Source organism: Phymastichus coffea, unplaced genomic scaffold, assembly GCF_024137745.1.
Source record: "Phymastichus coffea isolate CEN01 unplaced genomic scaffold, Cenicafe_Pcof_1.1 PCOF00066, whole genome shotgun sequence".
NCBI lineage: Eukaryota > Metazoa > Arthropoda > Insecta > Hymenoptera > Eulophidae > Phymastichus > Phymastichus coffea.
This window is the reverse complement of record NW_026706877.1, coordinates 1134837-1155518: the sequence shown is the minus strand read 5'-3', so window position 1 is coordinate 1155518 and position 20682 is coordinate 1134837. Positions and strand designations below refer to the sequence as shown.

General features: G+C 32.1%; 3 protein-coding genes across 4 annotated transcripts; 2 read left to right on the top strand and 1 right to left on the bottom strand.

Annotated features, from left to right (window-relative positions):
* Window positions 1–2211: 2211 nt before the first annotated feature.
* Window positions 2212–5281, top strand: LOC131667484 (RAD50-interacting protein 1). Its single transcript, XM_058940913.1, has 10 exons — window positions 2212–2497; window positions 2576–2814; window positions 2883–3056; window positions 3137–3271; window positions 3342–3826; window positions 3903–4231; window positions 4314–4537; window positions 4607–4772; window positions 4856–4989; window positions 5071–5281. Exons 1-10 carry the CDS (start codon window positions 2372–2374, stop codon window positions 5252–5254), a joined length of 2196 nt encoding a protein of 731 aa, XP_058796896.1. The 5' UTR covers window positions 2212–2371; the 3' UTR covers window positions 5255–5281.
* Window positions 5282–5475: 194 nt separating this feature from the next.
* Window positions 5476–13472, bottom strand: LOC131667434 (WD repeat-containing protein 81). Its single transcript, XM_058940837.1, has 17 exons — window positions 12698–13472; window positions 12374–12629; window positions 12132–12294; window positions 11713–12060; window positions 11296–11642; window positions 11033–11226; window positions 9936–10956; window positions 9569–9865; window positions 9341–9498; window positions 8969–9272; window positions 8503–8900; window positions 7902–8431; window positions 7663–7840; window positions 6929–7599; window positions 6699–6848; window positions 6504–6610; window positions 5476–6423 (listed from the first exon to the last, which is right to left on the bottom strand). Exons 1-17 carry the CDS (start codon window positions 13095–13097, stop codon window positions 6192–6194), a joined length of 5754 nt encoding a protein of 1917 aa, XP_058796820.1. The 5' UTR covers window positions 13098–13472; the 3' UTR covers window positions 5476–6191.
* A 1293-nt stretch (window positions 13473–14765) lies between these two features.
* LOC131667453 (RNA polymerase-associated protein RTF1 homolog) lies at window positions 14766–19581 on the top strand. 2 transcript variants are annotated; one of them, XM_058940875.1, is made up of 8 exons: window positions 14766–14893; window positions 14976–15103; window positions 15553–15820; window positions 15904–16305; window positions 16393–16627; window positions 16701–17418; window positions 17508–17766; window positions 17879–19581. In XM_058940875.1, the coding sequence occupies exons 2-8, from the start codon at window positions 15023–15025 to the stop codon at window positions 17983–17985; spliced, it is 2070 nt and encodes a 689-aa protein (XP_058796858.1). In that variant the 5' UTR covers window positions 14766–14893; window positions 14976–15022; the 3' UTR covers window positions 17986–19581. The 2 variants fall into 2 exon arrangements, with proteins under 2 accessions (XP_058796858.1, XP_058796857.1); XM_058940874.1 differs by having other exon boundaries at window positions 14766–15103.
* Window positions 19582–20682: the final 1101 nt, after the last annotated feature.

The window sequence follows — 20682 nt, the reverse complement described above, 5'->3', positions numbered from 1 at the left end:
GAAATATTAATGAAAAGTGTTGATCGATATTGTTTTCAATTAATTTTAATGTGTAGTTTTGGAGCGCATTTTGGAGAATATTTTTGCGTTTTAAGTTATACAAAGGAAACTGTATCTTCGAAGCCCCTTTTGAATACATTTTTCTATCTACTTTTGTTCAGCACTTTCTCCAACTTACCTTGTCTTTTCGTTTCAAAATGAAAACCAAAAATACACGTAATGAAATAGCATACTTGCTTTAGTTTTCACAATAAATTAAATTATTTTGGTTTTAATTTATTATAAATAACTGTTGCAAGGTTTCAATCATGGCCGAAATAACTGCAGCTGAGGATACATGGGCAATAAACTGCATTTTGTGTAATAAACCTTTGGCAGGAGAATCAACGAAACCTGTTTTATCAAGAGGAATCCTAAGTCTTATAAAAGCGAGTAAAGTTAGAGGACACAAGGTAGTTGAGATAGTTTTATCTGAGCGTGATAGAATAGTAGTACACACCTCTTGCTCTAAAATGTACGGTGCGAAAAATAGCTTAAAGTATAGCTCTCCAAAACCAAATAACCAACCAAGCACTTCGCTGTGTAATAAGGAATCGAAATTTGATTTTGCAAATAATTGCTTCTTTTGTACCGAACCGTTAGTAAAAAGTAGACTCAAAGTATCACATGTAATTCGCGACAGCTTCAAGGAGGGTTTATTGAAAAAATATGCAAATATAGATAGTGCACAAGCTAACAATTTTAAAAGTCGATTAGCGCTTGTTCCTTCTTTAGTTGAAGTTAAAGCTGGTTACCATAGAAAATGTATAAAGCATCCACCTTTTGAAATCTTTTGTCGCAAATCGTTGAATGAAAGTGTACCTAGTATTTTTAATGTCATAATTAATTATATTTCAAATAATGAAGATAAGGATCAGTTTTCTCTTCGCGATATTTTTAATGAGACTACAGATTACACAGAATCACCAAATTTGCTCATGCTAAAACATAAATTACAAGATCATTTTCAATCCGAATTTATTATTCCAATTTCAAATGAAGACGTTATTATTTCGCATATGTCTTTAGCGAAATCTTTACTTAGTCAGAATTTTTACAACAGTAGACAAGACACCGATGAACGAATAAAAGCGAAAACGAAATTTTAAAAAGCATCCGGTGCAATTCTAAAAAACGGTGTAAGAATACTTGTAGTTGCAAAAAGCACGGACTAAAATGTTGATTTTTCTGGCTATTGCAAAGGGGGATAGTTGCGAAAACCGGCAGAAAGTAATTGACCTGCCGGAAGATAATGAATGTGTTGATGGTGAAAATGACGCTTCCTTAGAATTAGTAGACCTAAGTAATATTGTCACTGCTACGCAAGATAATATTCATTACGATGTATCGATGATTGATGAATATTATTACAGTAGCGGCGAATTAGACTCGGATAACGACGAAAATATTTCACAAAATGCTCATCCACCTACTAAAAGAATTAAAAAAACAATTTAAAATTATTAGAGCGTTGATTATAACAATGAAATAGGTTTCAATTAACAAAATTGTAAAGTAATCGTTATATAATCAGTATTCTATTTATATATATAGTAAGCGATTGTGAATAAAACTGTTAAATTTATTACTAATTCCGTTCATACAAAAAGTATGAATGTCAAATTAGTTATACCTACTTTTGTCCTTTAACTTCTAAAAGGCATTGTAAAACAAAAGGTAGTCCTTTCCTAATGACTCACTTTCACTTTTACCTGATTGGAAATATATGATATTTCGTTACCAGCAGAAAATTAAGGCCCCGGTCCCGCATAGATACGTACACCTTGAATTATGGCTTTCGTAACAATATTGACAATTAATTATTCAAATTATTTCAGACCTATTTTTAGTGGATTACAATTACGCCACCTATACAATTCGGTAAGGATAATTAACTAAATTACATTTGTTTGTAAAAGGAAAATTGTCCTTATCAATCAATCATGACTTAAAATAAAATTAGAATTTCAGATAAAGCTTGAACATTTGTAGAAAATCAAAAGTTTTCTGTTGTAGAGTATATATAAATCATTTTCTACAAATTTCCTCTATAGCAGTCAAACGGATGCATCGTCTGCCAGACTGTAATGACATATGCACATATATATATATATATATATATAGAGCGTAGCGGTCACGTGGTTGTAAGAAAGAATGGGTTTAAAGGGAAATAGTTATCTTGCTACGTTTTTCTCTATGGCAAAAAATTACTTAAAACAAAGATTTCTTTATTGAGCTGATTTATCAATTGGAATATTTATATTCAAAACGGCAATAGTATAATATATCATTTAAATTTTTGAAAATAAAGTGTTTACTTTGCAGTTTCGAAATGAACGTTAAGGTTAAAGTAAATAAAAAGTTTAATGAAGAATTAGGCTCATCATTGAATAATCTAAAAGCAATTGAACACTTGCATATGAAACTACAGTATGACAAAACTAAAGTGGAGGAATTGGTTTGTCAACATTTTTAGTAATGATTTTGTCTGCAAGTAATAAGAAGTATGTGTTATATGTTTTCTTATTTTCTTCAGCTTTCATTAGCATCTTCTGAAGCACCATCTAAAATTCAAGAAGGTGTTGAAGAAGTTGATCTAATTGTTCATTGTATAGATGAAGTTAAAGAAAATTGTAAAATAACCTCCATGGAAATTGTTGAAAGACTTAGTCAAGAAAACAAAATATCAGAATTGCAGAATGTCATTGATGACATTTCTTATCTGGAACGATCGTCATTGTATTTGCAATTTGTTAAATTTATTGAAGATTTGAGGTAAATTCATATAAATAAAAATATTTTTATTTTATTCTTATATTTTATCAAGATATTATTATCTTCAGTTCTGAATTAGAAGTTTCTTTACAATCTGGAAATGATGAGGCTTCTATTTCTACATATTTAATTTTAAAAGAAACTCATCAGAGTCTGGAACCATCATCATGCATCAATTTGAAAAATTATGTGAAAGATACTTTAGAGTTTTGGTTTAAAGAAATTCATAACAAGATTGTTGGGTTTGTATAAAAAGATCGAATAATATTCTTCAGTTTAAATTAATTCATCAAATTGCTTAATTCAATATATGTTTCCACAGAGAATATAATGATGTGTTGGAAACTTTGAAATGGCCTTTTTGTGGTGTTAATGCAAATGCTATTAGTACACAAACTCCAGAATCTCTTGCTAGATTCCAAATTTTAACAGAATATTTATTTCACTTACAACTACCGTATCCTTTCTAACATTCAGATTTTATTGAAATTTAATATGGATTAGTTATTCCTTATGAAGTATTACAGAAATTGTTTGATTAAAACATTGTCATCTGGTATATCAATAAACTTTGCTCCAACGTGTTTACCAATTTCTTTGTTAGTTCGTCCATTAAAACAGAGATTTTTCTTTCACTTTACTGGTAATAAAAAAACAAACAGGAGAGATAAACCTGAATGGTTTTTCACACAAATTTTAACATGGATCAAAGATCATTCAGAATGGGTAAATAAATATGTTCAACCAATTGCTTATACAGCTGGTTTTAATAAAACAAATGGTAAAGTTGAGTTTATGAGAGCATTAGTACAGCTCGCAGTTGAAAAATTAAACTCTGAATTGAATGTTATTCAATTTGATGATTCACTGTTTACCCATGCAATTGATGAATCTCTTGGTTTTGAAAGAGAACTGAGAGAATCTTTATTCTATCCACTATCAGAACCTGCCACTGTTATTGTACTTACTCAAGGTCCAATTTTTATGAAGTGGCTTACAATGGAAAAGAAATGTAAAATTTCATTTACTTATAAAAATACACTTTTATGTTGTATCAGTTTTTGATAATTTTTTTATTTTATTTGTAGATGCTCTTGAAAATATGGATGCAATTTTGAGCTCTGATACTGTTTGGTCCAAACAATTCGGTTTCGCAGATGATTTGAAAGTAACTGAATGTGCAAGTTCATTCCTTATACTCTTGAGTGCAATATCTGACAGATACAATCATCTACCTCAACCTGGTCACAGATTGCAATTTTTAGATTTACAATTAGAATTAATAGATGATTGGAGAGTGAGATTACTACAGTTACTGCATGAAGACTACAAAGATCCTCTTTCATCTCTAATACCGTCTATTTTAAATACGTTATATCACGTGACAACTGTACTTCAAGATTTGGGTGCCACTGTTGTAAGTGAATAATGAACCAATTTCTTTGGTAATGGCTGATCATCAATAAGCATGTGAATAAAATAATCAATTTAATTTATAGCAATACTTACAATTGTATTTTTATAAAACACAATTTGAAAACGCTGAAACAGTAATGCATGAAAGCATAGAAAACTTTGTTATGGAAGAAAATGAAGGAGAAATTACTGTGTTTGATGAAGCTATAAGTCTACTTGAACGATTAGAAAAAAAGCTTCTTTCAGAAATATATGATTCAATATTTTCAGAAATAAAAGCTAAGAGTTGGATATACAGTAATGAAAAGTAAGTTTTTTATATTGAATCTGATTTATACCAAATTTACAAAAAAAAATTTAATTGTTTATATTTTAGATGGTTCGCTATGCAATCAGAAAAGGAAGTAGCATCGTTATCTGTAACTCCTAGTGGTTGTCCAATGTTTCAAGAAATTGTGAATAAATTACATGCTCTTAAAAACGCTTTAGCTTTACCATTATTTGAGCGATCATGGAAAAATTTGGCAAAACAGTTAGATCAAGTAAGCATTGTTCAAATTAAGTTTTATCCATTTTCGATTCTTATGATTCTGATTTATTATTAACAAATTTTGTACGTTCATAGCATTTATTTGACGAGCTTGTTCTCCGAAATCAATTTAACAATGGTGGTGCTGCTCAATTGCAATTTGACATCACAAGAAATTTACTCCCTCTTTTTGGTCTATACACAGATCAACCAGACTCCTATTTTCCACTGTAAGTAATTTTCCGAGTAATATCAACAAATCAAGGCTAATAGCAACTAATAATTTTTACCATTATTTTACCAAATATTAGACTCACGGAATCTTACACTTTGTTAAATATGTTACCTGGTTCAGCAATTCTTTTGTTGGAAGCTTTAGGAGAAGAAGAGGAAGAAAATATAACGAGAGTTTTGACAGATGTCAATATCTATCGACTAACACCGCGTACAGTGTGTAAAATTTTGAATTCCAGAATGGATATAAACCCCAGATGACAAAAACTGAAATCTCTTGAGATTGATTAAAAATATATTGCAATAATTTGTATAAATATTTTTTTATAAAATAAATAAAAATTATATATATATATATATATATATATATATATATATATATATATATATATATATATATACACACACACAGGGTGTCCCATTTTTACTTGCCTAGTAGAATATTTCAAAACTTGGCAAGGTAATCGAAAAATGTTTCAAACAAAAGTTGTATAGTTTGGAGAGGGTCAATTTATGATAACTTCAAACTTGACCTTGAACTTGAATTTCAAGGTTATTTGAAGGTCAATTTTATTTTTTTAAATGGAAACCACTATATTTTATCCCGGATTCAGAATGAGCGGGAAATTTTACATTCAAATATTGTCATATGTGTGGGATCCAAATCACCCCTCACCCTACCATCAAAGTCATTTCAAGGTCAACCTTACTGTTTGAATGGGAACCCTCATTTTTTGATGCAGATTTGAATTCATGACTATGGGGATGGGGTGGGGATCATTCAGACCCCAAAATATCCTATCATCTAAACTTACAATTTCACGTAGAATTCAAACCTGCGATGAACAATGAGGAGTCCTATTTAAAAAGTAAGACTGATTTTGAAATGACTTTGGGAATGGAGTGGGGGTGATTTGGATCCCACACATATTACAATATTTAAACGTAAAATTTTCCGCTCTATCCGAATCCGGGATAAAAAATAGGGGTTTCCATGAAAAAAATCAAGTTCAAAGTCAAGTTTGAGGTTATCTTAAGTTGACCCCCTCCGAACCATACAACTTTCGTTTGAAACATTTTTCGATTACCTTGCCAAGTTTTAGATATCCTATTGGGCAAGTTAAAATGGGACACCCTGTATGTGTAAAGTGATTATACACATTTTTTATGTACATATAATTTACAATTTCTACATATTTTAACATATTAAATTTATATTTCCATTATCGGCCCCTAATAATAATAATCTATTAAGAGGAAGAAGAGCCATAGTTGTTAGAACTCCCTTGAAAGCGTCATGTCGAAGTTTGGAGAAAGAGTAAGATGCACTAGCTTCGACTGTTGAATGTACGCCTATTTTGTTAGCCGTGGTTCCCGAAATGAGTTGTTGTTCATAAACTGCCATACAATGTATTGGTTCAGTCACACCCCTGCAAAGTAAGTCATTAATTTAATTAAGCTTTTTGATGGAAATCAGAAACTATAAATAGAATTTAAAATGTAAATCTACTTTAAATAAAACTTCAATTTGCCATCCATTGCACCCCATACAGCAATAGTTTGGTCAAGAGAAGAGCTGATGATTGTTGTTTCATTTAAAGTTTCTAATTGAAGTATCTAAAATGAGAAATTGCTATGAAATGATCAAATAGATGCAATCGGTAACTTTTTAAAACAAAATCAAAGATCAAAATAGTACATTCACCTCGCATTCGTGTCCTTTCCAAAAGGCAATTACTAAACCCGTGCGAATATCCAAGATGGTCAGGAAACCAGAAGCTTGACCAAGTGCGACCCAGTGGCCGCTCGGAGCTACCGCGATACACCTGACTAATCCAGTAGGGTTCATTGATACCTGTACAAAGTAATGATTAGTAATATTGTCACGAAACTTAATTTAACTAGATTGCTTATATAATTATTGCATTAACAAACCTTCATTTCATTAACGTATTGAAATATTCGACAATCAATAACTCTGAGTGTTATATCCGTAGTAGCAGCGAGAATTGTCGTGGACGGAGCTGGGCTAGCAACAAGTACGTTAACGGGTATAGGTCTTGGCGACTCCGGGCAGCCAAGAAAAGAGCCCATGAAAGGATCCCAACAGTGTACGGAACCGTCGCAGGATACAGTGTATCGAAGGGACTCTAAGAAAGTCAAGGCAAGTATAGACTTTTTATGGCCTGCGTAAGTGTACTGACACGATGAAACGACACTACCATCTCCCTGACTCCTCAAGCTCCACAATTTAACAGAGCGATCTCGAGCACCGCTCATAAAACTATTTTCATTGTCCAATACGTGCAAGCATCTTACACTATTACTATGGCCAGAGAACGTTTGCAACTTTATTTGCTTGATGTTGAATTTTGTATCTTTGTCAGATCGGCCAATTTCGTGCTCCCAGTAAGCTAACCAATTTCCCCGTAACTGGCGCCCAACTGATGAAAAAGGACTTGATTCACGAGTTGATGAATTCATTTCATTGTCAGTAGATTGCGGTTTGACTGTCATAAAGTCCTGAATTTTTATTTTATTGCCTATAGTCGAAACTTTGCCGAAGCCTTTTGCATTACAATCAAGAAATTTCTTATTTTCAGAAGCTGAAAATACAATATGCAATTATTAGCGAAACACAATTATATGTGATTTCAATTGGCACTTACGAGCACTAGAGGAAGCTGGAAACAGTAATTCTTGCTCGAATTCATGAAACAAGTCCCTTATAAGTTGGTAATTTTTTATCAAATCTTCCATTATTTCATCATTTAATAATCGGTAAAGTGCCACGTAAGTTTTGTGGGCAAGAGAAGCCGAAAAAACTTCTTTCAACTCTTCGAATGCCTAAAATTTTTGCAGGGTCAAATAAATAATTGCTAAATATGCCATATTGAATATTGTCTACCTTATGTTTCTTTGAATCGGGAGTAATTACGTCTTCCGTTATAGATGATGAGGCTGAATCAGTGAAAGCAGACTCTCCAGATTTCACTTCTCTTGAACTAATTACCAATTCATCGTCATTTTTTTCACATTTATCAGTGTTGAAAACTTTTTCAAAGGCCGAAAAGAATCGTTGAATAGGCATCGTCAGATGATTTTTAGCCATGGCGTTACCCAAACGCATAACTAACAAAAGAAGCGTTTCGAGATATTTATTGGCCATAACAAAACGAGCCATTGAACCGTTAGGAAAGCTGAATTTTGTCGTTGAAATAATTCGAATACTTGGTAACAAAATCGACTTAACAATCCCTTCGTTAATTACATCCATTAGAGACGAGTCAGTCAAACATGGAATGACATGAATAAGTAAAACAAAACATGAAATGAGTCCCCCTTCTAAATTTGGCGTGAGCTTACGCTTGCACTGAGCAACTAGTTCGGTTACATGAGAAAAATACTGCAAAACGATCGTGTGCTCACCATATAGACCTGCAAGTATTAACAGAAAATTACATTTTTGTAGAGTCCTCTGCAATAAATGGTTGCAATGTGATACTCACCAACAATAGAACTGAGGCACTCGAGTACCTTGGCCGCGTTAGCATCGCCCGATAGCCTGAGCCTGTTGGATTCGAAACTGTCCATCTTTTCGGAGCTTTCAAAGCTCGGTGCCAGATTTTCCTTGGAAAAGTAGCAAAGTGTTAGCATCCTCAATAGATTTCGAGAGAGATAACGAGATGTAAGTACAGGTCCAAGTCTGTGTGATAACCAAATCACCGACTCTGCACTCATTTCCGAGGCAGAACACTCGTTATAACTGAATCTTCTTTTTGTGTGTTCATCATCTCTGCTTGTATCCCTCCTGCTTGCTATCGGTGCCTCGTCTTCTTTTTGTACGTATACGAACGATGATTCAGGCTCGGTCGAACTACTTACTTCGTCTTGCACGATTCCAACACTAAAAAAATCACACGAATTGGAAAAGTTCTAATAAAATTAAAGTAAAAACAAAATTTTTTAATTTACTTAGACTCATATTTTGAAGCATTGCTGGTTTCAGTAAAAGAACTTGTAAAAGGCAAATCTTCGCTGGTAGTTGTGCTTCCTACTTTACAACAAATACTATTGAATTCCGGTACTGACTTACCAGCTGAAATATCCAAGCTTTTTGGTATTGGTATTATTGGTGATTTTGCGCTACTTGAAAATGGAGATTTTGCTTCGCTGGAAAAGTCTTCCATATCCAAGTTGAAATCAAAATTCAAACTCTGAGGCAGCTCGGCATTAGTGGATGGTACAAATGTATCCTCGGTTTCCATCACGAATACCTCTGCGAAAAGTTTAATTATAGTATGCAAATATATGCAAAACTAGTAAGATGAAGATATAAGCTCTTACCATCAGTTATTTCTGAAATAGCGTCATTTTTATTATGAACGTTGGTTTTCGGCTCATTCAAAGACAATAGAATATGCTCAGATTCTACAGAAGAATCTTCGTCGAGCGGTGAAAGAATCATGTCTACGTCACTATTGCTACCAGTAAAATCACAATCTCTAAAAATGATCATATAATATTGAACTTCATCAGACGAAAAATCAATTTTATGCGAAATGATTTTCTTACTTGAGAGTTCCTGCCTTGTCGAGATTTGAATTAAGAGATCCTGATAAATGATTCCTGTAGCCACCGACGGCTTCCACAACAGGCGTAATGAAATTTTCTAAGAAAACTTTCAAGCCCAGACGAACGATGAGTTTCAAGAGAAAACTTCTATGATACAATCTAACCGTCTTGAATTTCGTAACCAAATTTCCTGGCAACGAGCTTGCGAAAGATAATTTATCCATAAGTGAGCCTTTATCATACAAATTCATAATTGGAACTAAAAATATTTTGGCTGTTTCCCTTGGACCTAGTGCTCTGAAAAAAACATGTTTCAAAAAATTATGCACAACTGATGGTATGGACAGCTTCACAAGAAAAATATTACCTCGCAATAGGATCGAAAAGATGCCAAGCAGCAAGAACAGCATTCAAGGACTGTTCAAAAATCTGCTTAACGTGAGGAACTATCAGCTGAATACTTGTATCGGTAGCAATTCCAGTGTGTGGTAATAGCTTTTCTAATTCATTGGCTATCGTTTTCACTTTACACTCATTGATCTTACAAAGAAAAATGATCTTAGTCTTTTCCATATTTTCGTCGTCTTCCACGTTTTGCATCGCTTGATCGAGCTCGCGACACAAATCGTTATACTCTTGAATCATTTCAACAACTCCGTACAAATATTGTAAGTACTTCGATGATGGCAAAAGTAAGCCTGATAATACGGGCTGAAGGATTTGATGAGCTGACGGTGGTGGTAGTCCCATAAACGTGACTGTCGGATATTTGCAGATATTAGTCAAATCCGTAGGATTGTCGTTCGATTCAGTAAAATCAATGTTATAGCTTTTGGGTATTGCATCAATCTTCAATAGTAGCATAACCGCGCTTTGTATACATTTCGGCAATATATTCGACGAAGTTTTTATAAGATTCAAACTTGTATTGAGTCGACTGTCAAATGATATTTCCTCGACTTTCCATATTGCTCGAAACTTTTCCGCTAAAAATATTTCAACAATCAGACAACCGAGTATTTGCTGCTCCTTCAGTCTCGCGTTTGCTATGACCTGTTTCTGATTGAGAACACCTTCGCCGGGTGACATTTTCGGTTGATAAACGTTGTGACTGACTTTATTAATGAAAGCGTGAGTAGTTTCAACTTGAATCAACGCTGATGCTGGATTGTAGTCTTTCGGAAGAATGATTGGTTGTTCATTTGATTTCTCTTGTTTGCCATTATCGTCAATTAGAGGCAGTGAGCTTCGTGAACGACTCAACAGACGACTCAATGTTAAGGGTGATGATCTAGTGTTTGTTGTCGCAGTTGCTTGTACATCCTCTTCTTCATCGCCAGAACTGTGATGCTCATCGTTGCCAGTTTTGCCAATGGGTTCTTCAACACCTGTCGATAAAAAATTTTTTTTATTTTATAATGTATCCCTTTCAGAGACGATCTCATTGAAATATTTTGGTTTTACCTGATATCAATCGTTCGTCGTATGGGAAATTTCGTAACCTAGGAGGATTTTTACTCCAGTATGGAGATAAGACTAGTTTTTGTGGATGAGGACTTGTAAATAGTTGAACAACTCCAAAGTTGGAAAGATTTATGTGATTGTCTACAAGATGCAAACACACATTTTTCGATTTTACTGCAGCCATGCCCGAGAGTCTGTAAGAAAAATATCAAATTTTTATATGTTCATGTTAATTAAATTATTATAAAATGACAATATTGTACTTGTAACCAAAAGTTAGATCGATCCATTGATGTAGTCTTTCAGAAACGTAAGTACTTTCCAAAGCTTCGCGATGTTTTTCAATAAAATCTTCTGGAGATGTAGCCCAATTAGGTATTTCTAAATCGGGCAAATCTTCGTGTATGGACTTGAATACACTTGGGTCAGTGAAAAATTGTGGTATACATTCATCTGGAGTCCAATCATATAATCTCTGAATAGATGCAGGATATTCGCCAGGCACCCAAAGGGGTCTCACGTGCTTACATAAAATAGATCTCGAGTAACGTCTCGAAAGATAAGTGTAATATGTTATTTCTGACAATACATCCGATACGTGATAACCTACCTGCAAATATCATTTGTATCAAGCTAAAGCTAAAGTAAAAATATGATTACAATTTTATTGAAATACTTACTTCTGTTGATCCAGAATCGAAAGTGAGGTCAAGTTGTCTGTCACCTTTGTTCAATCTAAATTTTGATTTTGTGAAATCTCTCCAGTTTCCTCCACATCGAGAAGTAAAATCAGTTACCCAAGGCATTACATGGTGACAACTGGGATCACAATATCTTCTTCCAGCTAAATTATTCAAAGTAGTCAGATAATCGTAGTTGCTCAATTGGCCATGTACCCACATTTCACACAAATTAGTAATACTCTGATTTTTATTATTTTTTTCTTTAAACTTGTCACCAGATTTATTATTTTCTAATTCTGCTGGATGATCGATCACATGAAAATTATCATCTAGATTTGGTAATACCTACAAATAGGTTCAGTGGTTAACTGATCTACGATTGTAAAAATTATTGGTTGTAATATTTTTTCACAAACCCGTATGTTGAAATTATCCATTATTAATATATCACTAAGGGTAACATCACCCAATAGCAATCCACAATCATGCAAATCTCTAGACAATCGGAGAAGTTGATAAGTGAGAAATAATGGTTTTGCATAACTTACTGATATAGCAGCAGGACTGTATATAACACATCTAACGATCGAGAAGAATAGATTGTTTTAATATTACTGAGATACATTAGTATTTTGCAGGAATTATTGAATGCACTCACTCTCTGAGAGAATATTTAGCAGTTTGCTCATAAAAAATCACAAATGCAGATTCAGTTTCCATTGCTAATATAGCAGGTAATAGGTTGCAATGAGAACGATTAAGAATTGCCGGTTTGATAAGTGTCAAATTATTTTGTTGAAATTGAATAATGATACATCCATACATTCGACTAATTATGTCTTTCATTAACTCTATATCATTTGTAATTCCTATTGTATTATTTTGTTCTTTGCAATCTAAAGTGTTCCAAAGAGCTGAAAATCAAAATCAATATTAGTTGTAATAAAAGTATTTACTATAAATATTGTTATTAAATATATACCAAAATGTTTTTTAAAGAAATATTTCCACAGATTTTGATAATTTGTTTTAGCTACATAATGTGACACCTGTGAAAACGTCAATTCAGATCCTGCTTTAGAACTAGTTATTGAACATCTTTCTCTTGATAGAGTAAAAACATTGCGATGATTTTTTTTATAAACCTTGATATAAATTCTACTCCAATCAATACCTAACTCATCTAAAGAAGGTTGTGCTGCTATTTCATCGGGGTTGAATTGATCATGGGTAATGAAATGAATTGGATTGAGGTTTAGAAAACCAGCTAACCATTTCTTATGTACAGTAGCACAAATTTTTTCTTCCATGCATATTAAATACTTTTCTGGAATTTTCAACTCCTTTATCAAGACATCTATATATGAAGATTGATCTTTCATAATGTTACAACAATTTTAATTAGTTTAAGATGCTAAATGATAATACTATCGATATTTTTATATGCATTGTTTTATATTTTTCAATTGATATTCACTATCTATTTTATAAAAATCTCTGAAGCTGATTTTCATTGTTTTAGCTTTCAACTACTCAAATTATTGTTCACGAAAAGTTGGTATCTACCCACTAATGGACGTTATAATTATCGAAATTTCACAAATAAATCCAATGACACTAATACTTTTTTCTAAGAAAAATAAAAACTCAAAAAAAGAGCTATAAAAATCCACTTATTTTCACATAAAATATATACACCAATGATGACATTATGTCGCAGTTGTAACCACTATATTATAATTGATAGATTGATTTGCTGTGTTTGTAGGACACTACATATGTTGTATTCATCTCAGCTGCACTATCACTGTATATATATATATACATGTGTGGCAGTCTCATGGTTCGACCATCCCCACATCTAGAGGACTACGAAGATAGCCCCCGGGTTTTCACGGGAAATTGTTAGCCAAAAAAGGAAAACGGCATTAATTGCTCTAATTGTCCCTGATGTACGTGTTAATTTCCCATTTACGATTAATCAACGGGAAATAGGGGAAAATTGCATTTTCCGTTTACCTATTCACTAGCTGATTTCTCCAGAATTTATTATTCGATTTTTACGATTCAGGTCTTAAAATTAAGATAATAATTTCCCACGCCATCCCCTGTATTTAAATTAATGCTAAATATTATTAATTTTAAATAAAAATTCATAATAACATTGATGCCCCGAGTGGCGGGAAAACTGTTTCATTCCATATTTCTACGTTTCGTGGAGAAGCAGAGAGTATTATACATGAAGACTGTATAAGTATTATATCAATGAGTTAGTATTATACACGGCGTATAGACTTTAGTCGGTTTGAATCTTAAAGCTACATTTTTTATTATTTGCAGTTACGCATTCTGTTCCAGCAGAGACAAAAATATCTTTTAATAAATCTAGGAATTCTTGCAAACTTTCACACTGGCTTAGAAGGATTATTGACTTTGCGTAAAAATCTCAGTGATTATTTGTTTTTAAATAATTTCTTTCAATAAAGCAACGTATAACAAAATTAGCATCAAATTTGATTGCCGTTTTTACTGCCTGTACTGAATTCATAGTTATATTTTGTAAGCACATATCGATGTACTCGTCACAATTTTTGTTGTATAAAGCTATACTTAATCCTTCCATTATTTCTTTTGAATCGGCGTATATAACATTTGGAAAATAAATTATTTTCATATGTCGAAAAAGTTCTAATAAAAAGTAGCGTAAATCAAAATTATCTTCAGAACGATGATAAAATATTTAATTTGAAATAAATAAAAGTACCTAATACATTATTGCGGAAATATTTTCTCAGTGAAAAAGTATGAAACCGTATGTTCAAAATAAAAATGTAGAAATATTAAGATCAATTTTAAAAAAACATTATTTAGATATAATTATAAATTAGAAACTATATTAGAAAGCGAACAAGAAGTAACTAATTTGTTTTCGCGGTCTTCCTGTAATTACTTAATCGTATCGTGTAAACTTCAGTGATGATGGCAGCACTTGACGGTTTAGAGATGCGAGATGGTCTCATTGGTAGACTTGTGAATCTCATTGGTCGACTCGACGTTCATAAGAGAGCAGCACACTACTGCAGTAGCAGTAGTATAGTAGCAGTCATGGCTATTGGACTTAGATCAGTGAAAAGTGAATGGCAGTGAAGCAGCCTGACGGATATTCTAATTCAAAATAGTAAAATACTTTGTGGTTTTAAACAAGCTTTGATGATAGTTTCGGAGTTCTTGTAGTAATTCGCTTGTATTAATATTTCAAGCTAACAGACAAATCAATTCCTTTATCTTGTGGGGTGATCCGGCAAATATGCCTAAGAGAAAAAGCCAAGCCCTCATCGATTCCGACAGTAGCAAGAGTTCAGAAGAGAGCGGCTCTGATTTGGAAAATGTAATTATTTTTAAGTTTTTATTGTTATTACGATCTAGCTGATTATTCTGTTGATGATATTTTTCTGAACAAACACAAATTTCAAACCTAAAATGTTAGGTATTGCTTTTTGAATGTTACTAACATAACCTCTACCAATCTGTTTCTCGCATTACACATTGATCGATTACTACCTTTAGAATCAAAAAGTTTAAACATAAATAATTACATATTTTGATTCCATTTTTTAAATAAATTTTCAGGTATTACGTTAAATACCTAATATATATAGTATATATATATTTTTTTAATATAAATACAATCTTAAACATATAAAGTTAAGTTTGATCTATATTTTATACAAATTTTACTTTATACGAATTTTCAGTGATATTTTAATCTACTGAAATAATTTAAATTGACTATGATTCAATGGTTTAAAAATTATTAACACTCATACAAATTTACAGGACTTACTGTCCTTAGCTAAAAAGAAAAAAGGAAAGCCTAATAACGATGACTCGGAATCTGAAGATAGTAGTCAAACTAAAAAAGACAAAGTCTTTGACTCTGAAACATCTGACTCTGATGATGATTGGAATGCCAAAAGTGGGAAATCAAAGAAAAAGAAGTCATCGGGAAAAAGAAATAAAATGAAGATGTCAAAGTCCAGTAGTGGAGAAAGTGATGATGAAAGTGAAAAAGAGGAACCTGCAAAGGTTTCAGAACCAGAAGAAGGTATGTTTTGTATTTAAAGATTATTAGTTATTCTATTTGTATACAGCTTTATGAATTTTACATTAAACTACTTAATATTATAGGTGAAGTATCAGATTCCGATGATAGTGATTCAGATTCAAGTCAGGAAGAATTTAATGATGGATATGATGAAAATCTTATGGGCGATGCTGAAGATCAAGCTAGGCTGGCTCAAATGACTGAAAAAGAAAGAGAACAAGAAATTTTCAAACGTATAGAACAGCGAGATATTATGAGAACAAGGTTTGAAATTGAAAAGAAACTTAGAATGGCACGGAAGCAAGAAATGAAGAAACAAAAAGAGTTCAAAAAGAAAGAAAAAGGAGATGAGAAAAAGATTGATAGAGCTCCAGATCTTAAAGAAAGAAGTAAAGATCGTAAAAAGACAATTGAAGAAAAACAAGATAAAAAATCTAGTGCCATGGCTTTACTGAAGGCTAGACGTGAAGAAAAACGAGAAAGAGGTATTAATAAATATTTTGTTAATCAACTTCCATGATATTAAATTAATCCATAAAAATTGATTTATACTGATAATGTATAATTTTCAGAGGAAAAAGAAAAGCAGAAAATGGAAGAACAAAAACAACAATCAAAGGATGAGGAAGAAGAACTTGAAGGAGATCATAAAGGTGGCTCTAAAACAAAATTGAAAGCTTCCGATATTTATTCGGATGATAGTGGTTCTTCAGATAGTGATGAAGATGAAGAGCCTAACAAGTCAGTATCAAGACAAAGATCTTCGTCTAGTTCTTCCAGAGACTCTGACTCTGACACAGATAAAAAGTATTTAAATAATTTTTTAACTAAAACAATCTTACAAAAGAATAATTATTAATTTACTTTTATCTTATTACAGATCTACCGTAAGTAAGTCTAAGAAAGTAATTTATGTTAATACAAAAGAAGAATTAAACAAAATACGATTATCACGTCACAAAATGGAACGTTTCGTACATCTTCCGTTCTTTGAAAGAATTGCCCAAGGATGTTTTGTAAGAATAGGTATTGGAAATAATAATGGTAGACCAGTGTACAGAGTAGCAGAAATAAGTGGCGTATGTGAGACTGGTAAAATCTATCAGTTAGGTAGTACGAGAACAAATAAAGGCCTTAAATTACGCCATGGAGCTCAGGAACGAGTATTCAGACTAGAATTCGTTTCAAATCAAGAATTTACTGAATCAGAATTTTTCAAATGGAAAGAAACTTGCTCTTTGCAAGGAATATCTATGCCTACCTCAGATGAAGTTGATCAAAAACTAAAAGACATCAAGGAAGCAATGGTGTACGAATTCAAAGAAGAAGATATCGAAAAAATTGTAAGGGAAAAAGTGCGATTTAAAGGAACACCGTACAATTATGCGATGAAAAAAGCTCAGTTAATGCGTGAAAGGGATGCTGCTAATTGTAGAGGAGATGACGAAACGGCTAGTCGATTGAATGTAGAAATTAGCGAACTCGAAGAACGAGCTTCTGATCTGGATAAAAAACGCTCTGCCACTATCTCAAGTATATCATATATTAATGATAGAAATCGAAAAAAAAATGTAGAAGAGGCAGAGAAAGCAATTTTGGTGAGCATTGAATTTCCAAATCTTCATTTTAATTTATCACAAACATCAATACAATGTCAAAAAATGTTCGATAATTGATTCTTTTACAGGAAGAAATAAAAGCTAACAAAGGCAAAGTAACTGATGATCCTTTTACTCGACGTAGTACAAGACCGAAAATGTTTTCCCAAAAAGAGGAAGACACTTCAAAAGATGAACCTGCCAAGACTACTCTACCCACGGAAACCATCTTAACACCATCCATTAAAAAAGAAGAATCTCCTCCTGACTCTAAGAAGAAGCAGACAACAGACCTATTTAATGCTCATAATTTTGATATTATGATTGATCTAGAAGTTCCCATAACAAGTAAGTAATAATTATTATTTCTTATTTTGGCAAAACTGATATTTGCCGAGGAAAATGGCTTATCTGTCTTTTCAATAGACATTAATGTTGTTTATCATTGTTTCTTTTGCAGATAACACAGTAAATGTACTTCCTAAACCAATTACCAGTATAAAAGATTCAGGACCACGAAGGTCTTTAAATTTGGAGGACTACAAGAAAAAACGGGGTTTAATATAATGATTATGAAGTACTAGAAATAAAATGAAATGTGGCTCAATGGATTATAGTTACATAAATTAAGGACTATTTGTTACGTTAAGTATAAAAACGTGATTGAAATAAATACGATGGCATGATTATGCCACGACTTAACACCTCAACAAATCTATGAGGTTCTTGTATTTTGCTTTTGCAATATAATATTTCTATCCAACTTAATCCAAGGCACATAATTGGTACAATTACATCAGGTAAAAATTTCATGAAAAAGTGTACAGTTCGCGTTACAAATCGTTACTGAGAATCTGTAATAACATTTATTTTATTATGCATGAAAAAAAATCGTTTTTTTTTAAATGTAATTTTTATTTGAAATATTAGACATAACAACTGTATAACACTTGCGAATAATTTTTGTGAATGACACCGTTGGATAATTTAGAAACATATGTTAAATTTAATGATATGATTGTCATGTTTTGTGAATATTTGAAGCTAAAATAAATTATTTATATTATATAACCTGAAGTTTATAACTTCAAAATGCAGGCGCACCTTATTTTAGATCCGATGATAATGTATCATTAATACTTTCTTGTACAATTTTTTTAACATTAGTTTGACATTATGATTTTACGCTCGCTTTGTCAAAAGTTTACGTTTTTTTAAGATTAATAAAAATAAAATATTGTTAATTTAAATTCCGTAAAGTAATAAAAAAACTCACATATGACACCAAAAGAGATTAAGTTTATATATAACAGATTTTATAATTCCTCTAAGCATCAGTGAAGCCTATGGTTTCAAAATATGATGTTTTATAAGAAATTGAAGTGACTATTAGAATAAAAATATATATAGTACTAATGATAGTTTGAATGCAAATATGCCAGACAAACTTTCTTTTATAATATAACTGCGAGATTTTAGAGTATGATTGTTTTGCCAATTTGACAAATTTCCAAAAATTTTATCTCGTTATAAACCTGCATTTTGAAAGCTCTATTTCTGAATTATTACAATTTTTAAATATGTAAAATGAAATTAATTTTAGTCTATCAATTAACTAGGTAATTCTGAGTGACATTGTAAAAGAATGGAGTTAATTTCGAAAAAATTTCTATTTAAACAATTTCAGATGGTGATAATAAGAAACATCACAATTTTAGAATAATGTAGTTACAAATTTTTGAAATCAACTCTGTTTTTACTCAAATTACTAACATTGAAACAAGTTATCATTATCTATTCTTAAGGGAAAGCACGTTATCTCTTGTCAAATAGTTTGTAATGATTTGATGACATTCTTTACGTAGTATTTTGTAATAAGTTACGTAATTAAAATACGGAATTGTTAGAATGGAATGTGAAGTTTCGGACTGATCATTGTAAATTAGATAAATTAGTTTTATAGAACTAGGTTTTTTTTCTGAAGAAACATTGCTATAATACTACAATGTACATAAAATGTATATTTCGTACATATTTACGATTGTAAATAACGATATCATGTTCAAAATACAATGCTGAATGTAAGTAACCTGTGAAATTTCATTATTCATCCATAAAGTAGAATGTAAAGCAGCTCATTGTATGACATCTTTTTAGCATACATAAATAAAATAAAAAATGATTGAAAAATTTATTTTTTTTAATTTGTAATTTCTTTAAGTATAAGTATTATATAAATGTTAATACTGTTCATTTTTGGATATTTATCAGATTTGTAATGTAATTTTCCAAGGATTCTTTTCTATCTTTTATAATAATTATTTCATACTATCTTGACTCGTCGAGTTTGTAAATTTGATCAACCATATAAAATATTTTTGTTCAAACTAAAATGAGTTCGATGTAAAGGTATTAAATGTTTGAATAGATCGATGTATCATAAGTAGCTATGTTATCCACCTTTTGTTTTTCCTTCGAAATTTACAAACTTTGAAATCGATATATAGAAGTTGCATAATATCCAAGTTTCATGCTCGATCCGAATTGAAAAATGTAGTAAAATACAGAAGAAAATGCGAGCAAGCGAGCAATACGGGTGGGTAGGGTGCAGCAGCAGCCCCTCTCTCTCTCTCTTTCTTACTCTGTCTTTCTCTGCGGGGTGTATGCCACTGCCCATATAAGGCAATTTCCCCACGTCCTTAACGCCTATTGGCTGAGCCGACGGAGTCGATGACATGTACTCTACGTTCCGCCGAAACATACCTACTATGTGCTGCTGCTGTTCTCCCCCGCCGCGCTTGCACGCACGGTACCTACAGCTTATCTCAGCTGCTGCCCCGCCGTTTCAAATATATGTAAGCCGGCATCCTCGTACACACGTCAAGCCGCGTTCATTAACGTTTTAACTTCACTCTATGATTCATTGTTCTGCTCGCTTGTCTGATTTTTCAATTATGGCTGTATATGGTATATAGTTTCAATTATGGTCGTATATGGCCAAAATTAATGCCTTTGCGTTTACAACAATGCACTTTTAGTTGTCGAAGCCGCCCCTATTCGCGTTATATATAGTTAATTATTGCAATAATTCATTATGTACTTATTCATACTTTTTTCACTTTGTCAATTATGAAAACCTAATCGATGTTGCAATATAATTTATAGAACCATGTAACATTTGATCACGTTTGAATGATGTATGAAAACAAAAACTCTCGTTTGCAGACAATTTGTTATTAATTAATCAATAGTATTTTTAATACG

Bases quoted from the DNA above. Each gene is read 5' to 3' on its own strand.
- LOC131667484 (XM_058940913.1), top strand. From the start codon at position 2,372: ATGAACGTTAAGGTTAAAGTAAATAAAAAGTTTAATGAAGAATTAGGC. The intron at 2,498-2,575 runs GTTTGTCAACAT...TATTTTCTTCAG, and splicing joins AAACTAAAGTGGAGGAATTG to CTTTCATTAGCATCTTCTGA. The intron at 4,990-5,070 runs GTAAGTAATTTT...ACCAAATATTAG, and splicing joins CCAGACTCCTATTTTCCACT to ACTCACGGAATCTTACACTT.
- LOC131667434 (XM_058940837.1), bottom strand. From the start codon at position 13,097: ATGAAAGATCAATCTTCATATATAGATGTCTTGATAAAGGAGTTGAAA. The intron at 11,227-11,295 runs GTACAATATTGT...TTTTTCTTACAG, and splicing joins GATCTAACTTTTGGTTACAA to ACTCTCGGGCATGGCTGCAG. The intron at 9,499-9,568 runs GTAAGAAAATCA...GATCATTTTTAG, and splicing joins GACAAGGCAGGAACTCTCAA to AGATTGTGATTTTACTGGTA.
- LOC131667453 (XM_058940875.1), top strand. From the start codon at position 15,023: ATGCCTAAGAGAAAAAGCCAAGCCCTCATCGATTCCGACAGTAGCAAG. The intron at 15,104-15,552 runs GTAATTATTTTT...ACAAATTTACAG, and splicing joins GCGGCTCTGATTTGGAAAAT to GACTTACTGTCCTTAGCTAA. The intron at 16,306-16,392 runs GTATTAATAAAT...TATAATTTTCAG, and splicing joins TGAAGAAAAACGAGAAAGAG to AGGAAAAAGAAAAGCAGAAA.